The 24,940-nt window shown below is 34.4% G+C and overlaps 1 protein-coding gene across 2 annotated transcripts in view; it reads left to right on the forward strand.

Annotated features, from left to right (window-relative positions):
• The window catches only part of LOC105218930 (cubilin homolog), a 35,936-nt gene that overhangs the window by 2,495 nt on the left and 8,501 nt on the right, over positions 1-24,940 (forward strand). Inside the window, exons 2-16 of one of the 2 annotated variants that reach the window (XM_054228822.1) lie at positions 46-149; positions 210-591; positions 10,193-10,429; positions 12,920-13,675; positions 13,743-14,066; positions 14,154-14,319; positions 14,448-14,689; positions 14,754-15,130; positions 15,194-15,327; positions 15,468-15,657; positions 18,392-19,904; positions 20,043-20,213; positions 20,273-20,747; positions 22,326-22,477; positions 22,568-24,354. In XM_054228822.1, coding sequence (XP_054084797.1) covers positions 46-149; positions 210-591; positions 10,193-10,429; positions 12,920-13,675; positions 13,743-14,066; positions 14,154-14,319; positions 14,448-14,689; positions 14,754-15,130; positions 15,194-15,327; positions 15,468-15,657; positions 18,392-19,904; positions 20,043-20,213; positions 20,273-20,747; positions 22,326-22,477; positions 22,568-24,354 — 7,010 coding nt within the window. The remainder of the gene's footprint in view (positions 1-45; positions 150-209; positions 592-10,192; positions 10,430-12,919; positions 13,676-13,742; positions 14,067-14,153; positions 14,320-14,447; positions 14,690-14,753; positions 15,131-15,193; positions 15,328-15,467; positions 15,658-18,391; positions 19,905-20,042; positions 20,214-20,272; positions 20,748-22,325; positions 22,478-22,567; positions 24,355-24,940) is intronic. The other variant, XM_011194803.3, reaches the window with a different exon arrangement.

A 24,940-nucleotide genomic window follows, 5' to 3' on the forward strand; every position in this document is an offset into this window, starting at 1 on the left:
TATTCCAAAAACATTTAAATTTCTATTATTTTTTTGTATATAAAGGGGAAAACTTGCGAAGAAGATGTGGACGAATGTTATTTGTATGCAGGTACTGATTTGGGCTGCCAAAATAACGGAGACTGTATTAACACAATGGGAGGTTTCAGGTAATGTGTCAAATTAAATTTATTCGTAATAAAATGTGTTATATGTTTATTTTATATTAGTTGCTCATGTCATAACGGGTTTTATGGCACGCATTGCCGGATACGTAAGGCAGTCTGTGAGGAATCTGGCAATGGAGAATTGTGTGGTCATGGAACATGCGTGTATGCGAACAACGATGCTGGCTACACATGCATCTGTGATCAGGGTTGGACTAAGAATAAAGTAGTACCGGAAGCAGCTTGCAATATAGACATAAACGAATGTGAAGAAACAACTAATCCTTGCCATAGTGAATGCATCAATTTACCGGGCAGTTTCAAATGTGCTCCATGTCCCATGGGCTATACTGGCAATGGTTTATTTTGTGCCGATATTAATGAATGCTCTGCTAATAACGGTGGATGCAGCATGCAGCCGAAAGTGTCATGCATTAATTCAGAGGTAAATTTATTCTATATTACATTAGATGCTATCCAAGAGTACACATTGGCCTGAGAACAAAAATATTATGCGTTTTCCTAAATAAGAAATTTTCAAACCATCAGACAAGTTATACACACGATCGATTTCTCAACTGACAGCCTATTGAAGCAGGACAATTTATCAAGAGGTTTATTTTTTTATTTTTTATTTTTTTTTATTACAATTGTACAAGGATTTAATACTAACAACAATTCAATTCTAATAAGTTTAAAATAATAATTAAAAGCTAAATGTTAGAGGAATTCATTTGCTGCAACAGTTGCTTTGCTAAGGCCTCTTACGTTTCAGTCGGTTTTCTCATTCAGCAGTTCCGATGAGTCTCATTTCGTGAGTCTTTGCATGTTTGGTTATTACTGAATTCACACCAAGATCACGGTGAAGGTCAGCAGATCTAACATACCAAGGAGCATTAACTATACTTCTTAGTATCTTGTTTTGGAAGCGCTGAATGCAGGCAATACAGTTTTGACTTGAGCAACCCCATAGTTGAGCTTAATAGGCATTGATTTGGAATCAACAGGGCTGTCTCATCCACAAATGTCGCTGTCACATAACTTGAGTCAGTGGAGATATCTCTTGTAAAAAGCAAGTAAAGCATTGGCCCCAACATGCTTCCCTGGGGTACACCCGCTTCTATCGATTGCAAGTTTGAGTATACATCCTCTTGTTTTATGCGAAAGTATCTATCTTTTAGGTAGGAAGCAATTATACTCTCGCAACAAAGTTGCTAGCACCAAACTTTCTAAGAGAGTATTATAGTTTTGTTCACATAACGGTTGTTTGTAACACCCAAAACTAAACGAGTTATATATACCAAAGTGATCAGGGTGAAGAGTGGAGTTCAAATCCGAATGTCTGTCTGTCCGTCCATCCGTCTGTGCAAGCTGTAACTTGAGTAAAAATTAAGATATCGTAATGAAACTTGGAACACTTATTTATTGGCACCATAGGAAGGTTGCTTTCGAAAATGAGCAAAATCGGAACACTGCCACGCCCACAAAATGGCGAAAACCGAAAACACATAAAGTGCCATAACTAAGCCATAAATGAAGCTATGAAAATAAAATTTGGTATGAAGGATCACACTATGAAGGGGCATATTTGGATGTAATTTTTTTGGGGAGGTGGGCGTGGCCCTGCCCCCAAATAGGTTTTTTGTACATATCTCGCAAACCAATAGAGCTATATAAACCAAACTTTCTGCAGTCGTTTTTTTTTAACCACTTCCTAATACAGTCCAAAAATAAAAGAAATCGGATAATAACCACGCCCATCTCCCATACAAAAGTTAGGTTGAAAATTACTAAAAGTGGGTTAACTCACTAGCGAAAAACGTCAGAAACACTAAATTTCACATAAGAAATGGCAGATGAAAGCTGCACTCAGATTTTTTTACAAAATGGAAAATGGGCGTGGCGTCGCCCACTTATGGGTCAAAAACCATATCTCAGGAACTACTCGATCGATTTCATGTTGTGAAAATAGGCCAAATCGCTTCACAACCACGCCTACTTCCTATATACCAGAACTTTGAAGACGATCTGAATCGTTTACTTTACAATATATAAAGTAAGCACTAGTGAAGATATCGGTGCAGAACTTTGCACAAATACTATGTTTATAGTGTGGCAGCCCCATTCTAAAAATCGCCGAAATCGGACCATAGGTTTTTAAGGCCCATATATCGAACACGAGGACCTCGGTGCTTCTAACCTAATATTAGGGTTTCCAACTTTCAATGGACTTTATACAATATATATGACAAATATTAATTATATACTCATAATATAAATAAAGTTAAATAAATAAATTGCGAGAGTATAAAATGTTCTGTTACACCCGAACTTAGCCCTTCCTTACTTGTTTTTATACAATTCTTTGGTAGATTGCGTAATATTTCTCCGGTTATTAAATCAAACCCAGGAGCTTTCTTGAGCCTTGCGTTCCTGATAAGACTTTTAATTTCTTTACTAGTAACTGGAGAAATGCTGATGAGTGGATCCAACTAACTATTTTCACAGTTTAGCTCATGTCCATCGTTTGGTGAAAATGTGTTTCTCAAATGATTTGCAAACACTTTAGTTTTTTGTGCATTCGTTTTGGCCCATTCAGTTTCGTTTAATTTTATTGATGCAACATGTTTTATTTGTTTATTAATATTCCTTGCCGCTTTTCAGAGCGAATAATTGGTAGTTTTATCAACAGTGAGTTTGGACAAATACATTTTGAAGGAATAGAGAGCAGAAGCCCTAGTTTGCTGCCATCTTCGTCGAAGTTTGGGTTTTTTATGGATACCACCTAAGATGTAATTTGGGAATTTGTTTCCACTTAGATTCTTGCGAATATACTAGTACTGTTCCTCGCAGTACTTTGAATTACTTTTGTGAAAGATTCAACTTCACAATCTAAGTCCGCATCTGTCGATATGCGGTTTAGCTTAAATCGACTTTATTCAGTTTAGTCTTAAATTTAATCCAATCAGTATGTTTATTAGATAAAGAACACGTGCCGGATGAAATTGCTGGGTTTTCACATAAAGTTAGTAACACTGGTGAATGGTCAGAGCTTAAATCTGAGCTACCTTCAATACGTAAATTGATGACAAAAAAGTCACGAAGATCTGGTAATTTCCTACTACCTGCAGGCCAATAAGTGGGTCTCCCTGTCGAAATAACATTGCATCCAATAACTTGTATAGCTTTCAGACGTTCTCGACCTTTGGTTGTAGTTAAACGAGATCCCAAATGAGTGTGTTTTGCATTAAAGTCACCACCCATGATGTACCTTCCGTCATATTTTTTTAATAAACTCGTAGAAGTATCAGTTTTGATATCATGCCTGGGCGGACTATATAGAGCAATTAAGTATAATGACTGACTGTGCATTTTTACTGAAATTGCTGTAGCTTGAATTTCTTCAGTGTTAATCTGAGCTTCTTCGAAATGTTTAATAATACTTTTGATTAAAACCGCGCTTCCTCCTCGTGCTGAGTTTGAATAATTTTTTTTATATTTACATTTTGATAATGAATATTTATCCAATTTAATTAGGTGTGTTAAACCAATTAACTAAAACTAGTTTATTGATCATATTATGAAATCACTCCCTTGAAAACATGAAAACATAACCACGAAAGGCAGTACAATAGGTATGGGTGCCTAGATAAAGATATTTCAAAAAACTTTACAAATGTAAAAGCTTTGCGTATGATAAGTGTTGCATTGCTCCCTAATCAAGGCAACAACTGACCCACTCTTCGTATTCGCCAGTTTTGATCTTTAGCGATAATTTATTTCTGAAACTCAAAGAACATTTTATACTCTCGTAATTGCTTCTTCAACAAAACAGTGAAAGTATTTCAATTATAATTGGTATCTCTTTAACTTGTGTTGAAACAATTATTTTTACTGAAACTAGCACACCCGACAGTTGCTCTTTACCGTTTTGATTACAATTTTTAATAAACGCATTTAAATATCTAGCGTCATTACATATACATACATCGATGCATATGAGTATGTACATATGTAATAGACGAAAAAGTTGAAGCGCCAGTAAGTTTAATTAACAAACTATTTTATTTATCATAATTAGAGACCGACCGATTAATCCGCCTTGGTATCGATTCTTTCTACTTCTTTCGGATTATACTAAACATTTTTTTTTTTTGGATTTCTTTAGAGCATAAAATTTTAATTCTTCTGTTTACCATATAAAACACAGTGAATCACATTTGACTAAACTAACAATTCATCATGGTGATAATTAAGGTCTAGTATAAAGAAATTCAATAATTTAGCATTAACCTTTCATATATTTGATGAGATTTTTAAGATAATGTAACTAGGTTAACCTATTTTTAAAAGAAAATTTTTATGGTGCTGGCCTGGACTATAAGGTGCATGGAAAAGAACTTCCCAAACATGCTTCCGAAGTTTCTATTGAGTCACTATCACTATTTGCCGCCTTTCACAATGCGAGATATAAATGAGAAAAGTCGTCTCTTTGAAAATAACGGATTTTTTTACAAGACCTACTATTTTCGAATATTGGCCTTAATGCTCATATTTGTCCTTAAGGGGTAACCCAGTGTAACCCATGAAAATAGGTGAATTTTGTGAATTTTTTTAAGAAAGTACTCGGTCGAATGTTTCGAAGTTTTTTGCGCATAATAAGGTGTACTTTTAACTATATTTTAAGATTTTTTACAAAAATTTTGAAAAATAAAGGAGTTATGGGTTGTCTTGGGAGGTGCCAAAAAAAATGTTCCCCAACTGACATGATTCCGGCCGAATGAGTAACTGAAACACAAAAATTGAAAAAGGTTATTAAAGTTGAATAAAATCCCTATACAATGACTTACGATTATTGAAAAATATCAAACTTTAACAAAATGGCGTAGTTCTGAAAAAAATTTCGATTTTGTAGGTAAAAAATGGTCGTTTTTTAAATGACAAATTGACAATTTTCAACAAATCAAAAAGATCGTAGGTCACAGTATAGTAAATATATTCAAGAAACGATTCACAGGATATTTTTGAAATTATAAACTGTCGAATAAACAAAAAATAAAAAATCCTTTTTTTTATATGCTATATTGCTGATTGCTGATTCGCTTTGAGAAATCGCGAATAACTTATTTGTTCTATCAACATATATCTTATTATATAATAATAATTTATTTAGTTTTGAATATTAATTAAATGAATACACAACTTCATATTTACATATGAATTGAGTTGTTTACTTATTTTGTGATGTTATTTGTATTTGTTTTTATTTTGTTACTATACTAATTTACTAAATAATGTTGTTGATAAAAGAATCGGCATGGGCATCGGCCCATTAATCTGGCCGATTAATCGGCATCGGGCAAAATTTTGGTATCGGTCGGACACTAATCGTAATGCCATAAAATATTATTTGTTAATCCTTGAGGAGTACAAAAAATAAATTCGATAGTTAGAAACGAACCTTATTGTCATTGTTAGACCTTGTCCCTTTTTAATGTATGTATGTGATTGGCGTTGCAACCGTTTAGCCGGTTATAGTCGAATCGACGATAGTGCGCCACCTCTCTCTCTCCTTAGCAGTTCGGCGCCAGTTGGAGATCCCAAGTGTAATCAGGTCGCTCTCCACCTGGTCCCTCCAAAGGAGTGGAGGCCTTCCCTTTCCTCGGCTTCCTCCGGCGGGTACTGCATCGAACACTTTCAGGGCTGGAGTGTTTTCGTCCATTCGGACAACATGACCTAGCCAGCGTAGCCGCTGTCTTTTTATTCGCTGAACTATGTCAATGTCGTCGTATAACTCGTACAGCTCATCGTTCCATCGTCTGCGGTATTCGCCGATGCCAATGTTCTGAAGACCATAAATCTTGCTCAAAATTTTCCTCTCGAAAACTCCTAGTGTCGTCTCATCTGATGTTGACATCGTCCAAACTTCTGCACCATAAAGCAGGACGGGAATGATAAGCGACTTGTAGAGTTTGATTTTGGTTCGTCGAGAGAGGACTTTACTGTTCAATTGCCTACTCAGTCCAAAGTAGCACCTGTTGGCAAGAGTGATTCTGCGCTAGATTTCGAGGCTGACATTGTTCGTGTTGTTGATGCTGGTTCCCAGGTATACGAAATTATCTACAACTTCGAAGTTATGACTGTCAACAGTGACGTGGGAGCCAAGACGCGAGTGCGCCGACTGTTTGCTTGATGACAGGAGATATTTCGTCTTGTCCTCATTCACCACCAGACCCATACGCTTCGCTTCTTTATCAAGTCTGGAAAAAGCAGAACAAACGGCGCGGTTGTTGCTTCCGATGATATCAATATCATCGGCGTACGCCAGGAGCTGTACACTCTTGTAGAAGATTGTACCTTCTCTATTTAGCTCTGCAGCTCGTATTATTTTTTCCAACATCAAGTTAAAGAAGTCGCACGATAGTGAGTCACCTTGTCTGAAACCTCGTTTGGTATCGAACGGCTCGGAGAGGTCCTTCCCAATCATGACGGAGCTTTTGGTGTTGCTCAACGTCAACTTACACAGCCGTATTAGTTTTGCGGGGATACCAAATTCAGACATCGAGGCGTAAAGGTAGTTTGTGCTGTCGAAAGCAGCTTTAAAATCGACAAAAAGGTGGTGTGCGTCGATCCTATTTTCACGGGCCTTTTTAATAGTTATAGCAAATACAAATCGGATTGAAAATTGTATACACTCCTCGTCAATAGGTTAGACGCACACGTAATTATAATAGTATTCACCTTAGAACTTTTATTTTGGATTCAATTAAATATAAGATGATATGCAAAAATCATGGTTATTCAATGATATTTAAGGTATAGTATTCAAAAGATTAAAAAATTGTGTTTTTCAAACATTTTCTTAGATCAGTTTAATATAAGGCCATATATTTTGGTCACTAGAATAGACGCACTTAAAGTAATTAATTTTTGGAAGAAAAAGAGCTTATTTTTAGTGAGTGGCAATATTAGACTTATTAGGAAGTGTACTGCTCCATTTATTTGCAATAACTTCATATATCCGTTTCGTTCTTAAATGATAGAGAGAATCTATACAATTTGGCGAATTCTCACTTCAAGCAAGTGTAATTGCTACAATTAATGGTTTTTTATCTTCGCATTGCTTTCCTCCTTCATACACTTTCCATGTGTTTACTCCGACTGATTCCCTGATCTTAGATGGCGACTTAGTAGAATTGTAAGCAATTCTAACAATTTTACGATCAACTCGTGTTGTTTTTTGCGGTTTAAATTTTTTTTCATATTCTTCTGGATCTTTCAAACATCTATCAACAGTTCTGGAATAGCACTTTATTTATTTGACAATATTTCGATGCAATAGTCTATGTGAGTGAAAGAAGTATATTTTTAGGCGTTTCAACAAGCTCAAATCATTGCTTATTCCTATTTATTTCCAAATATTGCTAAAAAACAATTAATTTCTCAATATTACGTTTTTATTAATACAGTTGATCTCCTTTTTGCACGGTTAACTGGGACAGTAAATTACTCGTGTAAAAAAAAACCGTGCAAAAAAAATCAAATTTTTATATAAAACTCACTATTGGGACCAATTTAAGAAAAAAATCGTGCAAAAAATAGAAAACGTGTACAGTGAGAATTTTCACTGTTGTTGTTGTTATAGACTTTTCTGGTATTATATGTATGTACATATTACTGTTAGAAGGAACAAACAACAACTATTCTGGGAATGGTAAAAAAATAATAATTTTCAAAGTTCCGTCATTAATCGCTGTGTCTTCTTTTTTCTTACTCTTCATACAGCTTCATTTATTTGTTTACGTATTGAAATTGTTGCAACCTTTTCACTGGCTTTCGAATCTAAGATTTGTATTTTTTAGTTTAATTTTAAATTAATTTTAATTTAGAATTCATTAAATTCTATTAACAGCAATGGATTTGTGACGTATTGACGGATGGAATTTTGATTTTATTGCAAAAAGTATACAATTAGAATAAAAAATCCGTGTAAAATAAATAAAACCGTGTAAAAATGGTAACTGGGAAGTGTTCAAAAACACCGTGTAAAAAAAAACCGTGCAAAAAAAAACCGTGTAAAAAGGAGATCAACTGTATATGATTTTTACATAAGACAAAAAGGTTAAGTGCGTCTAATTCAATGACCAACTGAAAGCGCATGTGGATTCATCGAAGATTCCAAAGTTTTCGAATGCATAGTTATGCTTGCACAATCCAAGCAACTATGCGCAGTTTTTTATCGTACATTGTTTGAACTTACATAAGAACAAGTAATTAAGGGCTAAGTTCGGGTGTAACCGAACATTTTATACTCTCGCAATTTATTTATTTAACTTTATTTATATTATATAATACACAATTTGACCCAAAGTCAATTTCAATTTGAAAGTTGAAAACCCTAATATTAGGTTAGAAGCACCGAGATCCTCATGTTCGATATATGGGGCCTTAAAAACCTATTATACGATTTCGGCGATTTTTAAAATGGGGCTGCCACACTATAAATATTTATAATATTTGTGCAAAGTTCTGCATCGATATCTTCACTAGTGCTTACTTTATATATTGTAATGTAAACGATTCAGATCGTCTTCAAAGTTCTGGTATATAGGAAGTAGGCGTGGTTGCGAAGCGATTTGGCTTATTTTCACAACATATCATTGGGATGTAAAGAAACTGTTACAAACTAAGTTTCATTGAAATCGGTCGAATAGTTCCTAAGATATGGTTTTTGACCCATAAGTGGACGACGAAACGCCCATTTTCCATTTTGTAAAAAAATCTGAGTGCAGCTTTCATCTGTCATTTCTTATGTGAAACTTAGTGTTTCTGACGTTTTTCGTTAGTGAGTTACCCCACTATTAGTAATTTTCAGCCTAACTTTTGTATGGGAGGTGGGCGTGGTTATTATCCGATTTCTTTCATTTTTGGACTGTATTAGGAAGTGGCTAAAAAAATGACTGCAGAAAGTTTGGTTTATATAACTCTATTGGTTTGCGAGATATGTACAAAAAACTTAGTAGGGGACGGGGCCACGCCCACTTTCCCAAAAAAATTACATCCGAATATGCCCCTTCATAGTGCGATCCTTCATACCAAATATAGCTTAATTTATGTCTTGGTTAGTGCAATTTATGTGTTTTCGGTTTTCGCCATTTTGTGGGTGTGGCATTGGTCCGATTCCGCCCATCTTCGAACTTAACCTTCTTATGGTGCCAAGAAATAAGTGTGCCAAGTTTCATCAAGATATCTTAATTTTTACTCAAGTTACAGCTTGCACAGACAGACGGACGGACGGACGGACAGACATTCGGATTTGAACTCCACTCTTCACCCTGATCACTTTGGTATATATGTATAACCCTATAACTAACTCGTTTAGTTTTGGGTGTTACAAGCAACCGTTATGTGAACAAAACTTTTGTTGCGAGAGTATAAAAGATTTGCTCAACTAAAACATATTTGGTAGTAAATATAACGGGTCCTTTAAGGAAAAAATGGGTGCTTCTAACCTATGACCAGCAGTGTACGTTGGAACTGTTTATGAGAAGCTGAAGATATATTTTGGATCCGTGGTAGAATTACAACTTAACCTTAGGAATTTTCTCTCAAAATAGAGGCTTCAAGAATGATGAACATGATGGTTTTATATCAGTATCGTGCTACTACACAATTTAAGGACATTCAATTGTGGCATTCTATGTTGACCAATGTAAGCGGTCCAAGTAAAAGTAGAGGATGCATTTGTAATTTAAGAAGGACTGGACTGCAATGTCACTCGATTGCAACTAAATTATGCTTGAGAAATATTTGCAAACTATTTTAACAAGACAACCCACATATCGACCAATGTATTCGGGATAAAGTTATGTTTAATAACGAAAATCGTTTTAATATGTAGATGATGGCAATCATGAACTGATGTCACTCATGAATATAAGATATACATAAATAATTTAAATCTAAGTTGGTTTGACATCCTGAAAAAGTCCTTGTTTTAATTGTTTCAATTTGTGTTAACACTTTTAATTAATGTATTTTAATAGGGATCATACCACTGCGGAAATTGTCCATTGGGTTGGAAAGGTGATGGAAAAATATGCGAGAGCACGGCTCCAGAAAGTTGTGAATCCAAAGGCATATGCTATAGCGGAGCTAAGTGTGAATATATTTCAAACACAGTTGTCTGCACCTGCCCGTCAGGCATGTACGGTCATGGATTTGGTTCTTCTGGTTGCAGCTTACAGTCATTTACAGATCCTTGTACGAATCATACATGTCAGGTTAGTATATAAATTCAACTAAAAAATTATAACCGAGACTCATGTGGACAGCACTTAGTTCTTGTAATTTTCAGTTCGGTATTAAATTTGATATTCAACTTTTTGACTATTATTATTTTTATTTATATAACCCACAACTTGAATAACAAATAACATTAAATAGAGTTCCTGGACCGATTTCACTTATTTCGCTCCCAAACTACATTATATCCAAGTTTATATGTATGTATGTCTCGCATATTGTGATATGTACGATATTTAAGCACACCGGTAGCTTGAAACTGATATTATATGTGGTTGGTACATATTAGAATATATGACAGATTTGTCGATATTTCCCTTAAAATACTATCCACAAGCACAAGGGTCCTTACGTTCGATATCTGGGACCTTGTAAAGTTATAGTCCGATTTCGACAATTCGACCGATGTTTAAAAATTTTCCAAGTTTAACAGCTTGCGAGATACATATGTACTATATACAAAAGATACTATTTATAGATGCTCCGCCTTATATTGATTCTCCGTATCGAATTTTATAGCTTAATTGGTCACTTAACTATATATATACATATACATATACATATATATATATATATACAGAGGTAGTCAGAAAAAGCTTTCGCTTGTTGTTGTTGTTGTCGCAGGGTAACAAAATGCGATGTTGTTGTAAACCTTGATCTATTCCCGAGAGAATGAAGTCGGTTTGGCTAGAATAGCTAGAAACATGGCGGAGAAATAAGCAAATGAACTGAAGACTCGCAGTAGTCAAAAGTATTTACACACGGCGATTTAGCCTTTATCCTTGGATTTGGTTTGAGCAAAAGTAGTAATTTGATTCTATTGCATTCTTAACTACCTAACTCAGCCTTAAAATATAAAAATTGGTAATAAAATGTCGAAAACAAAGGAATTATCGATTATAACTAGATTGGAGACTGTTATTAAGTTTAAGACACGGGTTTAGGCTTCGGAGTTAGTTAAAATTTATAGAATTTGATGGAATACTGTTTATAATGTTATTAAAAAGAAGGAAACGAAGTATTGCAAGGACAATTTAAAGAGTAATGGGCAGAAACCTGAGATAACTCTAAGATAATGTAGAAGATTAGTAGGAACTGTCATACAAAATCCCACAATTAGTCCTCTTAATATTGCAGCATCATCGAATCAGCATATTGCATGAACAGCCAATGATGCTACACTTCTAAGGACATTTTAAAATAGTAACATAAATACATACGTTGTGTATAAAGTTGACCACTTCCGAAACCAAAAAAAGCTTTATTTCCGAAACCAAAAAAGCGATATGCCTCTCATTTGCCTTAAAATGCATTCTAAAACCTGTCGTGGACAGATAAGGCTGAATTTTTGTTCCAGGGCTTCTTTAGTAAACGCTTTATGCATTTACCACGTGAGAAGAAGAATAATGCAGCTTAGACGCTAAATAGAGTCGGGAGTGATGATTTTTGATTTTTTTTTATTCTTTGGGGAAATTTTCCTTACTTCTGTTTTGGAGATTTGGTACTAATTTAGTGACCCTAAATCATCCGGATATATCAGAATTCACATGACCATGCCATTGTAGTGGTCCGTCGGCCTTTTCCAACTATTGACTACATTTTACAACAGGATAATGCTCCATTTCATAAAGGATCTTTACATTTAAAAGTTTTAAATGAAGCAAATCAAGTTGACCTCCGCACAGCCCTGACCAAAACTTTAGTCAAAATGTTTGGTCTTTCGTTAAATATCAGAGGACAATTGATATAATAATCGAAAACGCCGAAATTAGCGACATTTGGTCTAAATTAACTGTTAACTTAGCGCACAATTGGGTTGAATCAATTCGGAAGATAAAGCAGGCTGGTATTGACGCCAATGGTAATGTAACCCATTATGAATTTATCGCCTTAGAATAGGAATTTATACTTAAAATGTTATAGTTATCATTAAATAAGAAAAGGATAATAGAGTTCATGTTGTGTGTAAATACTTTTGACGCAAAAAAAATGTGTGTAAATACTTTTGACTACTCCGAGTCTTCAGTTCATTTGCTTATTTCTCCGCCATATTTCTAGCTATTCTAGCCAAACCGACTTCATTCTCTCGGGAATAGATCAAGGTTTACAACAAAATCGCATTTTGTTACCCTGCGACAACAACAACAACAACAAGCGAAAGCTTTTTCTGTGAAACATCTAAAAAAACGTCCGATGTGTAAATAATTTTGACTACCTCTGTATATATATATCAGTTAACTCCATTTTGTTCATATTTTTTTTTTTACTCAACTTATTGCTTGTACGAACAGACGGAAATTAAAATTACTGATATAAATTTTTTCTGGTAAATCCATTCCGAATTTGCGGAACTCAAGTGAACTGTCACCTAAGAAATTGTGTTATTTTTTCGCTTTAGTGTCGATTATTTTCTGCCATGAGTAACAGTATGAAGTTTTTATTTTAATTCATATATACTAAATTTGTAGAATAATGCAACTTGTGAGGTAGTCGGAAGTGGCACACGATGCTTTTGTGAACCCGGATTCATGGGGCCTACATGCGATAAACCCGATGCTTGTCAATCTAGCCCATGCCTAAATGGTGGCACATGTACACTCTTATTAAATAATAAATACCGATGTTCTTGTCCTCGTGGAACCACCGGTCCATATTGCGAAATAGTTAGAAGTATTTGTGGATCCATAATACAACAACGTTCCGGAGTTTTATCTTACCCTCCTAATGATGGGGATTACTTGCCAAATGAACGATGTGCCTGGATAATACGTACTAATATTGCTCAAATATTAAATGTAACCTTTAGTAGATTCGAATTGGAACCAACCACTGATTGCAACAAGGATTGGCTTCAGTTGCACGATGGCCGTTCCCTAGCTTCAAGATTGATTGGGAGATTTTGTGGAAACTCTTTGCCTTTGGGCGGAAATATACAAACTTCTCAAAATGCATTGTTCTTCTGGTTTCGTTCTGATAATGAAACGACTGGCGCAGGTTTTAATTTAACCTGGACTTCTATGAATTATACTTGCGGTGGAGTGATGGCACTCGAAGTCGGAGCAAATGGAATAATACGTTCGCCTGGTTATCCAGGAAATACGCCACCTAATCGAGAGTGTGAATGGAGATTGGATGCACCATTCGGATACCGATTCCTTTTACGATTTTACGAAATTAATTTAGGTAGTGCAAGAGAGAATAACTGTACCCGAGACAAAGTAACGGTAATATAATAATGGTGGTCATTCGTAAAGATTTCAATTTTATTAATTACGTTTTATCTAACTGTAGATATATGATTCGGATTTATTATTAAGATCAGTATGTGAACCAACTCTGGTGGAACCATTGCATTCTTCTTCCAACGCCATCCGACTACAATTTCATACCGATTCTATCGGAACAGATAGCTTATTTCAGTTGCACTACGAAGTTTTGCCGGCTACACCTAACTGTGGTGGTATATTTTCGGAGCCATCAGGAGAAATTGCTGGCTACATTAACGGCCGCGTTTGTTCATATTTAATACAACAACCAATGGGTACAAAAATCAATCTGAATTTCACTAAAATTGACCTTCTAAAATCCGAAGGTTGTTATTTACAAAAAATTGAAGTAAGTATGAGTGTATTTGCTAGGTTTCCACAGAATAAGTATGCCACAAAATAATAAAAAAATCATGAAAAAATTTTTCATTGACAGATTTTCGATGGAAATACAGATGATGCCAATCTGCTCAAGCGGCTTTGCGGATATCAGGAAAATGGTGAATTGGTAACATCCAGCGGCAACGTATTATTAATACGTTATGAATACCTGTTACCCTCATTCAGTTTGCCAAAGAACTTCGAAGTGAAATATACAAGAGGTATGAACACACATGAATACTGTAAATTAATTATTATTGTAAATAATAATACTATAAATTTGTATACAAATGTTTATGGAATTGCCTATGTATGTGTGTATATCAACTAATAATTAATTTACTTCAAGTTTGCAATAGTGAATTTGTAAACACTGATGAAGGCAAGTTCACAACACCAAATTATCCACATTTGTATTATGAGCATATGGAATGCACTTTTATCATACGAGGACCAGCAAACACCGTCGTACACATTAATTTTACGGACTTTTCGATAAGCAAAAATGATGCACGTCAGGAGGTCGATGACGCCTCCCCATCCTTGCTGAGTAATAACACATCGTTTAGTGATGATGAAACGTTTGTTGATGTAAATTGGAGATGCACATTACTACTCAAATTTCATTTCGCATTACAAGTTATTTTTTGAACAGGTTTATTTATCGAATAACAATAAACGTCGTTATTATGAAGGGACATTCCTCCATCTGGTATCAGAAAAAAATGTTATGCGCATAGTTTTTCATGGTGGCACCAATAAACAAAAAGGCAGAGGAATACGTGTTGAATATCATTTTGAAAGATTGAATTGTGGAGGCATTTTAACGGGAGATAGCGGTCAATTCCATCATATAGCAAATACCCAACATATGGAAGAGGATTGTGAATGGGTGATCGAAGCACCACCAGGAAAACACATTCAACTGAGTGCACACTTTTCACATTGGAATTTATTTAAATGTGATCCAGGCGATGCAGATATTGACATTTATTCCAATGATACTTCCACTAAAGGTCAACTTTTGATGAGGTGAGGTTTTGGCTTTTTCTAATTATAAATATGAAATGAATTACAACTATGAACACATTTTAGTTTTTGTCAGCAAACAAAAGATATAAATGAATCGTTCCACACAAAAACCATCACTATAATTTTACATATGAGGCGCAAAATACGTTCCCTTGTTAACCTTTTTGTCAACTTTAAAGCAATTGATAACAACGCGGGTGAGTAGCGTTATTTCAGTGAAGATTATCAAATACAAATGAAAACTGAAAAGTATATACATATGTATGTACGTATTATACGTATTTACAAATCATACTTTCGACTGAAACAAATTTATATATATTAAAAATATTTACAGGTTGTGGTGGGAATTTTACCGCGAGATACGGAGTTCTGAAAACACCATCCTGGCCAGGAAATTACGATGATTCAATGGATTGTACTTGGATTATAAGTGCTCCAATCGGTCACCAAATAGAACTTGTTGTAAAGAATTTCAGTGTAGAAACCACATCAAGCAATTGTAACGATGATTATTTAGAGATCAGGTAATTATATGCATTCAAAATATAAAATATACTATACTAGCTGACCCGGCGAACTTCGCCCCGCCCAATTTTTATTTGAAATAGTTAAAACGCTTTTGAACTCTGTTCAAGGCCATTTATTTGTATGGAATGTTAATATATTCAGAGAATAACGTCTCTGATCAGTATAAATATTTTTGGCGAAGTTCGTTCTTTGTTTTGTTGTGTAGCGTGTAAACAAATAAAGAAGATGGCTCTCCAACACGCTAACATGACACATACATACCTATGTATGTACATATGAAACTGTAAAATTTTGAACTTAAACGATAAATCGGTTTGAATCATTCGAATTCTCAGAACGAACATTTCCTTCTTTTTTAGATTTGCTGTGTTGTAGTAAACTATTCACTACAGTGAAATTATTATTTATGAATAAAGACGGAAACCTTAGTATATACATATCTGGTATAAAAATCCACGGGATTGAGATTTGAACTTGAGGTCAAAATTTTTAAAATTATTGATGAAAATTTTCGTAGAGTTGATAATAAGCACAAATTTTCATAAAATTTGTTTTAACAAATAAGTTAATTACAAAATTGTTAATTGATAACATGTAACATTTAATATTATAATCTTAGGAAAGATAATTCTTAATTTTTAATAGTAGTATTTATTTTTTTGAATTATAAACATTTTAATTTAACTTAGCACTAATTGGTGCACAATATTTTTGGTTAACCTGTCTCGAGCTAACACAAATAGATTTGATGGTTTTCCCACACGTGAGCATGCAACATATAATTGCCCATGGGGAAAACATGGATTATCCAAATCTAACCCACAAATGGACATTGTTTGGCCTTGAGACTTATTAATGGACATGGCAAAAGCTAAACGAATAGGAAACTGTAGTCTGTGCATTATTGAGGTTCGATTTTTTTTTTTTTTTCAAAATAAGATTTAATAAATAAAATGAAAAGCAAGCTAATAATACTTACTTTTATTTAATTCGTTTAAAGAGTTTTAAATAATAAAAAGAAAGCAAAGCGTGGCCGAGTCTGATAAATTTTAAACACACGTTTTACGTTTAATAAATTTTAGCTAAAATAAACGTTTGGACTTTTAATATAACAGCATCTGCTTCTATAGCGCCATCTAGCCTAATACAGCGCACTTATTCAATTACCTTACAACGTCAGCCGTTAGTATCACAAATAAGTGTCAATAAATGTATTCTCATGTAGCGTCATCTACTGCAATAGCACATATAGCTCTAAATTTAACTCCAAGTGAACTCCATACTTATGTTGTGCTTAAGATAAAACAGGAAAATAGTATTTTACAGTTCATACTTAGGTTATGCTTAACTGAAAATGGGAGGCTTAAGCAATGCTTAAATAACAGCTGATTTTTGTTTTGAATTTGCTTTGAATTTTCAGCGACATCTTTCGTAGCGTAGGGCAAGTGTCCGTTCGTTTGCACTCAATAACAGCTTATACTTTTCCTTCAGTTCCCATAGGTGCTCCGACTCGCTAGTGATGAAATTTGGGGTTCTTTTGTTGTTTTCATCAATTTTTGATATAATTTTCCTCGCAAATTTATGTATTGTCTGTTATAATTTAAATATTTCAAACATATTTTTATGAATGACATTTGTAAAACATATGTTGCCCATAACGTTGCCATATATCATAATAAAATTTTATAGAAATTAAGCATTGACTGTGAAACGCAAACGACTACTCAGTTTGAAACAATTCTTAGCTAAGATTTTATTTAGGCACAACTTAAGTATGGACTGTGAAACCGGGCATTAGCCATACAAAATTCTATACCTAAATGCAAATAAATGAAATTTTCTTTTTGCATTTAGGAAATACATGCAGAAATCAACTCTGCGATTTCCTAAATTCCTCTGAAATCTCCCAAATTCGAGGAAGATTTACTGGAAAAGAGTGGCAGCATTGCTTATTTGTCTGACCATACATATGTACATAACTTTATTTATTTCACGGATTGTATGTGATTTTTTCTTAAATTTAGAATATTGGAAGTCATCGATTCGTATAACTTTACCACAAATAATATAAACTTCAAACAACGCATTTTCATTTAATGTTTTTAGCAAGTGGCAGCTTTTGTTATGACTTCCTAAATCCATGAAAATTTAGAGAGAAATGTAGCGCCATTTACTGTAACATAGCGCACTTAGCGCCACCAACTGGTGGATAGCTCTTTGCAAATAATAAACAAATAATTTGCAATGTATAAATAATGCGACTACAAGGAGAGTTATAAACTATCCTATCTTTCAAGTTGGATCAAACTGCACACAGTGTTAAAAATTTCATTAAAATCGGTTCAGTAGTTTAGGAGTCCATCGAAAACAAACAATGTGACACGTGATTTTTATATATTAAGATTAACATAGAGAACAAGCAAGTTTAATTTCAGGTGTGAAGCCAAAGTATTTAGTGTTAAATTACGTAATACTGTAAGAAGCAAAACAAAAATCTGCAAAACATTACGTTTTATTATATTATTATTATATTATATTATTTTCGTAATAATATCGATAGTTTGGCTAATATAATGAAATCCCGTTATCAGTGAACATATTTTCAAATAAGCTTTTACTTTAATTTATATAAAGAATTGTAAATGCTAATCTACATATTGATTACTCATAATATCGCAGATTAATTATTTAAACTAATTTAAATTAAATGTTATATTTTTATTTATTTAGAAATGGTAAAAGTTCAACATCCCCACTGATTGGCAAATTCTGCGGAAACACTATACCCGCACGGTTACCATCCTTTACAAATTACATGTATCTACATTTCGTGTCCGACTCATACATTTCCGACAAGGGATTCTATCTTACTTGGCAGCAAACTGAGACGGGTTGTGGTGGTAAACTCAATTCATATACTGGTTCAATACATTCTCCTCACAATTCTGATGTAAATGCTGGAACAATATCTTGCGATTGGCTTATAACTGTTGCTAGAGGATCAGCAATAACAGTATATATTACTGTTACCGGAGATTACTCCAATTTATGCAACCAAAATGTTTTAGCTGTATATGATGGACTAACCGCGAACGGTCCTCAATTAAAATTCAATTGTACTCTTAGTACTGCCTTTCAGTTAACAACTACTTCAAATCAGGCGTTGATAACATATAACTTTGATAAAAGTGATGTTGAAAATGGCTTGCAGTTCTTCATCGATTACGAAACTAACTGTAATATTAAACTTGACAACTTACAGGGCGTAATAGAATCACCAAATTTTCCCGACAATTATCCTCCAAATTTAAATTGTTTATGGGATGTACACGGCGGTCAAAACAATAAATTTCAATTAATATTTTCGCATTTAGATATTGAAATTCGAGATGAAATTTGCGATTTCGACTACGTAGATATTATTGATTTGCGAAACGAAGATGTACTTTCCAATCAGCATTTGTGTTCGAAACCTCATAGATCCATTACAACTGAAGGCAATCGGTTTCAAGTAAAATTCGTGACCGATTACTCTGAACATGCGAAAGGTTTTAGGTTGGAGTACAAACGCATTGGTTGTGGACACAAATTATCAACAAATTATGGAGTAATAGAATCACCCAATGCACCTTATAGCATCAATATGAACTGTGATTGGTATATTGAAGTTCAAGCTGGCAAAAAAATTGTTCTCAACTTCGATGAAATACACATTGAAACTAAAGGAGGAGACTGCACTGAGGATGGTATTATTGTTTCAGATGAAAAGAATTCCACTAGTTATATTTTGAAGGAGTGTCGTATAGATCAAGTGCCCGTTACAGTGACATCAGCGGCTAATCACTTATACATTCATTTTTATACGAGTAGTACAAGGTCAAGGAAATATATATCCGCCACTTATAACACTCGAGAATCCTCATGTGGTGGAACCTTCCGCGGCAATAGCGGACAAATAAAATACCCGAGTATTTCAGATGTCTCTGGTATAAATACAGAATGTGTCTGGCAAATTATAGTCGATAATAGTTATGGAATAAATTTGGCATTTGATGCTTTCAATATCAGCTGTAGTGGTACCTTTTTGAGTGTGTGGAAGCCACTTGGTGATACAGATCAACTTCTACAAAAAACTTGTGGAAGCATATTACCCGAAACTAGATGGATACAAAGCAATCGTCTGAAAGTTGTTTACAAAGCGGGTGCAGATGGTTGGGGAGCGTTCGCTTTCAAATTCAAGCGGGTAAGTAAAATGCCATTTTCTTTCAAATTCAAATGTGGGTAAGTCAAATTCAACACTCAACATATATGTATTGTAATACAAAATTATTTATCTTCACTGAGTAAAATGTAAATTATTTCTTATAAATATCTCTACCAGGCATGTGGAGGCTATTTAAATGATACTTCTGGTTATATAAAATCTCGTTGGGATGAAAATTGTGAATGGAAAATTGAATCGGCAGATTCAAAGATTTTCCTCAATATACTCCATTTGGAATGCGATTGTTCGAAACAAGCAAATTGTACCAGTGGCTTGAGAGTAGGTGTTGTAAGAACAAAAGCTTGATGACTTCACAACTTTTTATTCATAATTTTAAATTATTACAGTTAATGGATGGAAATGATGAAAGCAAATTAAATGAATATTGCGATTCTCATCAGTCTAACATTATACTATCAACAAGTGCTGTGTATATTTATGCAACGAAAATTGAATTTAAAGCCAAATATAGCATAGTGCAAAATTCATGTGGCGGTACCGTAACATCGATGCGAGGTATATTGACTTCACCATACTATCCTCAATCATATCCATCAAATGTTGAATGCATATGGGAAATAGTAGCGTCCTCAGGAAACTACATTGAGCTGGATATTGATGAAATGGATATTGTGGCATCCGAAAACTGTAACCAAGACTTCTTGGAAATACGACAGAAAAACGAGCTTGGGAAGATTGTCAGCTTATATTGCTCTAATGAAACTGTAACCGATAAAATAACTATATTTGAGAGAGTTTGGATCAAATTCCGTAGTGTAGAAGGAAATACGGCGAGAGGTTTTAAGCTACTGTGGAATTATGGTAAGTCTTATTATAGTTTTGTATGTCACATCTAAAACTTAACTAGGTAGATATAGAGTTGTGCAACTTGAGTAAAAATGTAGATACATATCTTTATAAAACTTGGTGTATGTATTTCTCAGCTGGTTGAGCGAAATTAGACCATTGAAAAATTGCATAGTTAATATTATAGTTAAAGTCCTAAAACTAAACGAGTTAGATATAGGGTTATATATACCAAAATGATCAGGGTGACGAGTAAAGTTCAAATCCGGATGTCTGTCCGTCCGTGCAAGCGGTAACTTGAGTAAAAATTGAGATATCTAATGAAACTTGGAACACGTGTTCCTTGGCACCATAAGAAGGTTAAGTTCGAAGATGGGCGGAATCGGACCACTGGCTGGTTATGAAAATAAAATTTGGAACATAGGATCGCATTAGGGAGGGGCACATTTGAATGTAATTTTTTTGGCAAAGTGGGCGTGACCCCGCCCCCAAATAGGTTTTTTGTATATATCTTGCAAACCAATAAAGCTATATAAACCAAACTTTCTGTAGTCGTTTCTTTTAGCCGTTTCCTTATACAGTCCAAAAATGAAAGAAATCGGATAATAACCACGCCCACCTCCCATACAAAGGTTAGGTTGAAAATTACTAAAAGTGCGTTAACTCACTAACGAGAAACGTCAGAAACACTAAATTTTACAGAAGAAATAGCAGAAGGAAGCTGCACTCACATTTTTTTACAAAATAGAAAATGGGCGTGGCGTCGCCCACTTATGGGTCAAAAACCATATCTCAAGAACTACTCGACAGATTTGTATGAAATTCGGTATATAATATTTTCTTGACACCCTGATGACACTGGTGGAATATAGGAATATATAACTACGTCTGCTTCCCATATAACTCAATTTTGATCCTTCTGATTCGTTCACTTTCACCATGACTTTTCAAGGCCCCTGATATCAAACATGAATAACTCAGTGCCTAAGGGTAATTTTTCACCGAAAATATAAGTAAATCTCTAAATAAATTGCGAGAGTATAAAATGTTCGGTTGCACCCGAACTTAGCCTTTCCTTACTTGTTTAAAGTTATCGCTTGCACAGCAGACATAATTCCTGTATTCAACACCTCTCGTCATCATGATCATTTTGATATATAACTTTACCTCTGTATCAATCTTGATTAGATACTACATATTCTCTATTTTATTGATGTCTGGTGGGTCCTTAAATCCAAGAGTAAATGACGAGGGCCATATCAATAGGTGCATTATCATGAGAAAACAGCGGCAAATTTCTAAATAAATTAAAAAAAATGGAAATCAGGAGTTTCGAATACCACTTGTCTAGCCCCTTAATATATGTTCAAACAAAAATTATATAAATCTTAGACTTAATAAATTAATCAGTCTTCCTCTTGACCACAGATGTTCCTCTCTTTATAATTAACATTACCGTCAACACAATTGACTTATTTTATTTTACCTTTTTAAACAGAATAAAATATACATGTAATTTTTGTATTCGACAATATGTAGATTTAAAGGAAAATGGATTTAACGTCAAATTTGATTGTTAATTCTTTTTCATAGCTCATTACAGTGAACTAAACAGCAGAGTGGGTTCGATCGAGGCACCCCCTTTAAATTCCATTCGTAATAAGGAAGCATACACATGGAGAATTCTATTGCCTAGAGGAAGTTTTATTTATATCGAATTCAAAGAGTATAATAGGGGCTTAAGAGTAAGAATACTTATATTCCTAAAAAGTTGTGTAGATTGTATATTTATTGATTTATTATTATTATTTTTATTTTTTTTATACATTTACTAGTTGTATGATGGTTTCGATGACTCGGCCTTGGAGATACCAATACCCGTTTCTCCCTGGCAATATACATCAAGTAGCAATGTTTTATATTTAATAAGTAATAATGAAGAGTTGGAAGCATTTAAAATTAATTGGAAAACTGTGAACAATAGCGTCACACAAACCAACTTAACAACAGGTGCCTGCAACAATACATTTGTTATAAGTTATATAAATCGCCTAAATATATCCTCACCTGGCTATCCCAACGATTATGCTAATGATTTGGACTGCGAATGGGTAATAAAACCAGAAGATCCGACGGAGCATATTGTTTTGAGCATATACGACGTTAAGCTCGAAACTAATGGAGAATCAGATTACTTGCGCGTTTTTTCATCCCCAAACTTAAGAAACTGGCATCAAGAGCTGAATATGTTTGATAGCAGAAACAAGTCTATACTGCCAATTAAAGTTGTGCATGGCACCCCATATTTGAAAGTGGTATTTCATTCTGATTATAGCGTGACTAACACTGGTTTTACAGCATTGGCTAGAACTGCTTGCGGAGCAAATATGACCGGACTAACAGGGCAAATACTGGACAGAAGAGCCATTCGCTCTTGGAGTTCAAATACAGAGTGCTTCTGGCACATTGAAGCGCAGACTGGAAAGCGGATCGCCTTAAACTTTAATTTCGGAAAACGTGTCGTGCCTAAAACGCAGACATGTCGGCAATATGCAATTGTATACGACGGTTTTGATGATAATGCACCCATATTAACACCTGGGCGGATATGTAACCAGGAGGGTCGAAATGTTAAAAGTATTAAGTCATCAAATAACCGATTAACAATTAAATACAATCTCAATTGGACTAATCCATTTGAGATGGATTTCGACTTTAATCTGACTTATCAGCAAGTCGGAGGTTGCGAAACAGAAATACAGCTAACTCATTATCTAACTTCAGTTAATATAAGCTCACCTAACTATCCCAATGTACCAAACCCACATACGGAATGCAATTGGATTATAGTCGGTCCCATTGGTGAAATATTACAAGCAGAATTTATAGAACGATTTAGCCTTAATACGCGATATTGCGATAAGGAGTATATCGAATTTTTTGATGGATCCACGGAATTATCACATAGTTTTGGACGTTTTTGTACAAAACCAAATCCAATACGCTCTACTGGAAATATTCTTCGTTTGCATTATTTAACTGACATAAATGAACCACGAAACGGATTTCTCCTAAATGTATCTATAGCGAACTGTGGTGGAATTTATACAGGCTTAATTGGAGAAATCTCATCAAAAGGTTACCCAGGGCCTGGCGCTTATCTAAAACCCGCCATTTGTGAATACACAATAAAAATGCCAATTCCATCCAGAATACGTTTAAATTTCAGTGATTTTGATTTACCTTTCGATGCCAACAATTTGAACCGTTCCGATCGCATTGAAATATTCACAGTGAGAGAGAACACCGAAACGATTGCTGTTTTATACGGAAATGCTACTGTTTTGCCTATTTTAGAAACCGATTACAACGTTGTAACCTTACGTTTCATAACGTTTGCTGGCAGTCATTTACATCGAGGATTTAGATTGAAATTTCATCGGTTATATGGTGGTTGCTATCGCGACGTGAACAACGAGTCAGGAATATTAACATTGGCACCACAGGAGCGGGCCTATGGCTATGCATCTTGCAGATGGAAAATAACGGTTCCGAAAGGCCAACGAATATCCTTTGAGTTTGAAAAATTCGAGTCTCAAAGTGTGCCCAATAATACAGATAGGTAAACATTATATCAAGTCTTTTATATGTCTTCTTATGTTTATGTATAATTACGGTTTTGAGGAAATATTTTGGATATCACGGTTTTCTACCGGGAGTTACATTTGTGATTTTTTATTTTAAATTATTTTGGTGATATTAGCTAAAGGGATTTACTTTTCCCACTATATAAACTGAGTACTGAGAATAAGTGTACTACGAACAAAAAATTACGTGTACAGGGAAATGTTTCACCTTTTAAGTTACTTATCTCTTAAACTAATTACGATATTTTCGTTTAAAAGTGAGATAAAGTGCGTTTTTTTTAGTTATTTGAATGTAATAAAAATTTATTTAAAAAAAATATTCTCTCCGAAAAATTAAAAGAAATGAGATAAATCCGATTATAGGAACCAAAAAAATTGTACACTTGTTGACAACACTTTAAATACAGTAATTTACTAAGTAGCTTTTGCATTCACTCAATTTTAGATTGTTATATCACGAAACAAGCCACACTTATCGAAAAGAAATATTGCGAAGCGTTTACTATACCAAAGGGTAAATCCACCGAGATAACAAACTATAGAATTCAGTAAAGATTAATA

Source organism: Zeugodacus cucurbitae, chromosome 4 (genome assembly GCF_028554725.1).
Source record: "Zeugodacus cucurbitae isolate PBARC_wt_2022May chromosome 4, idZeuCucr1.2, whole genome shotgun sequence".
Lineage (NCBI taxonomy): Eukaryota > Metazoa > Arthropoda > Insecta > Diptera > Tephritidae > Zeugodacus > Zeugodacus cucurbitae.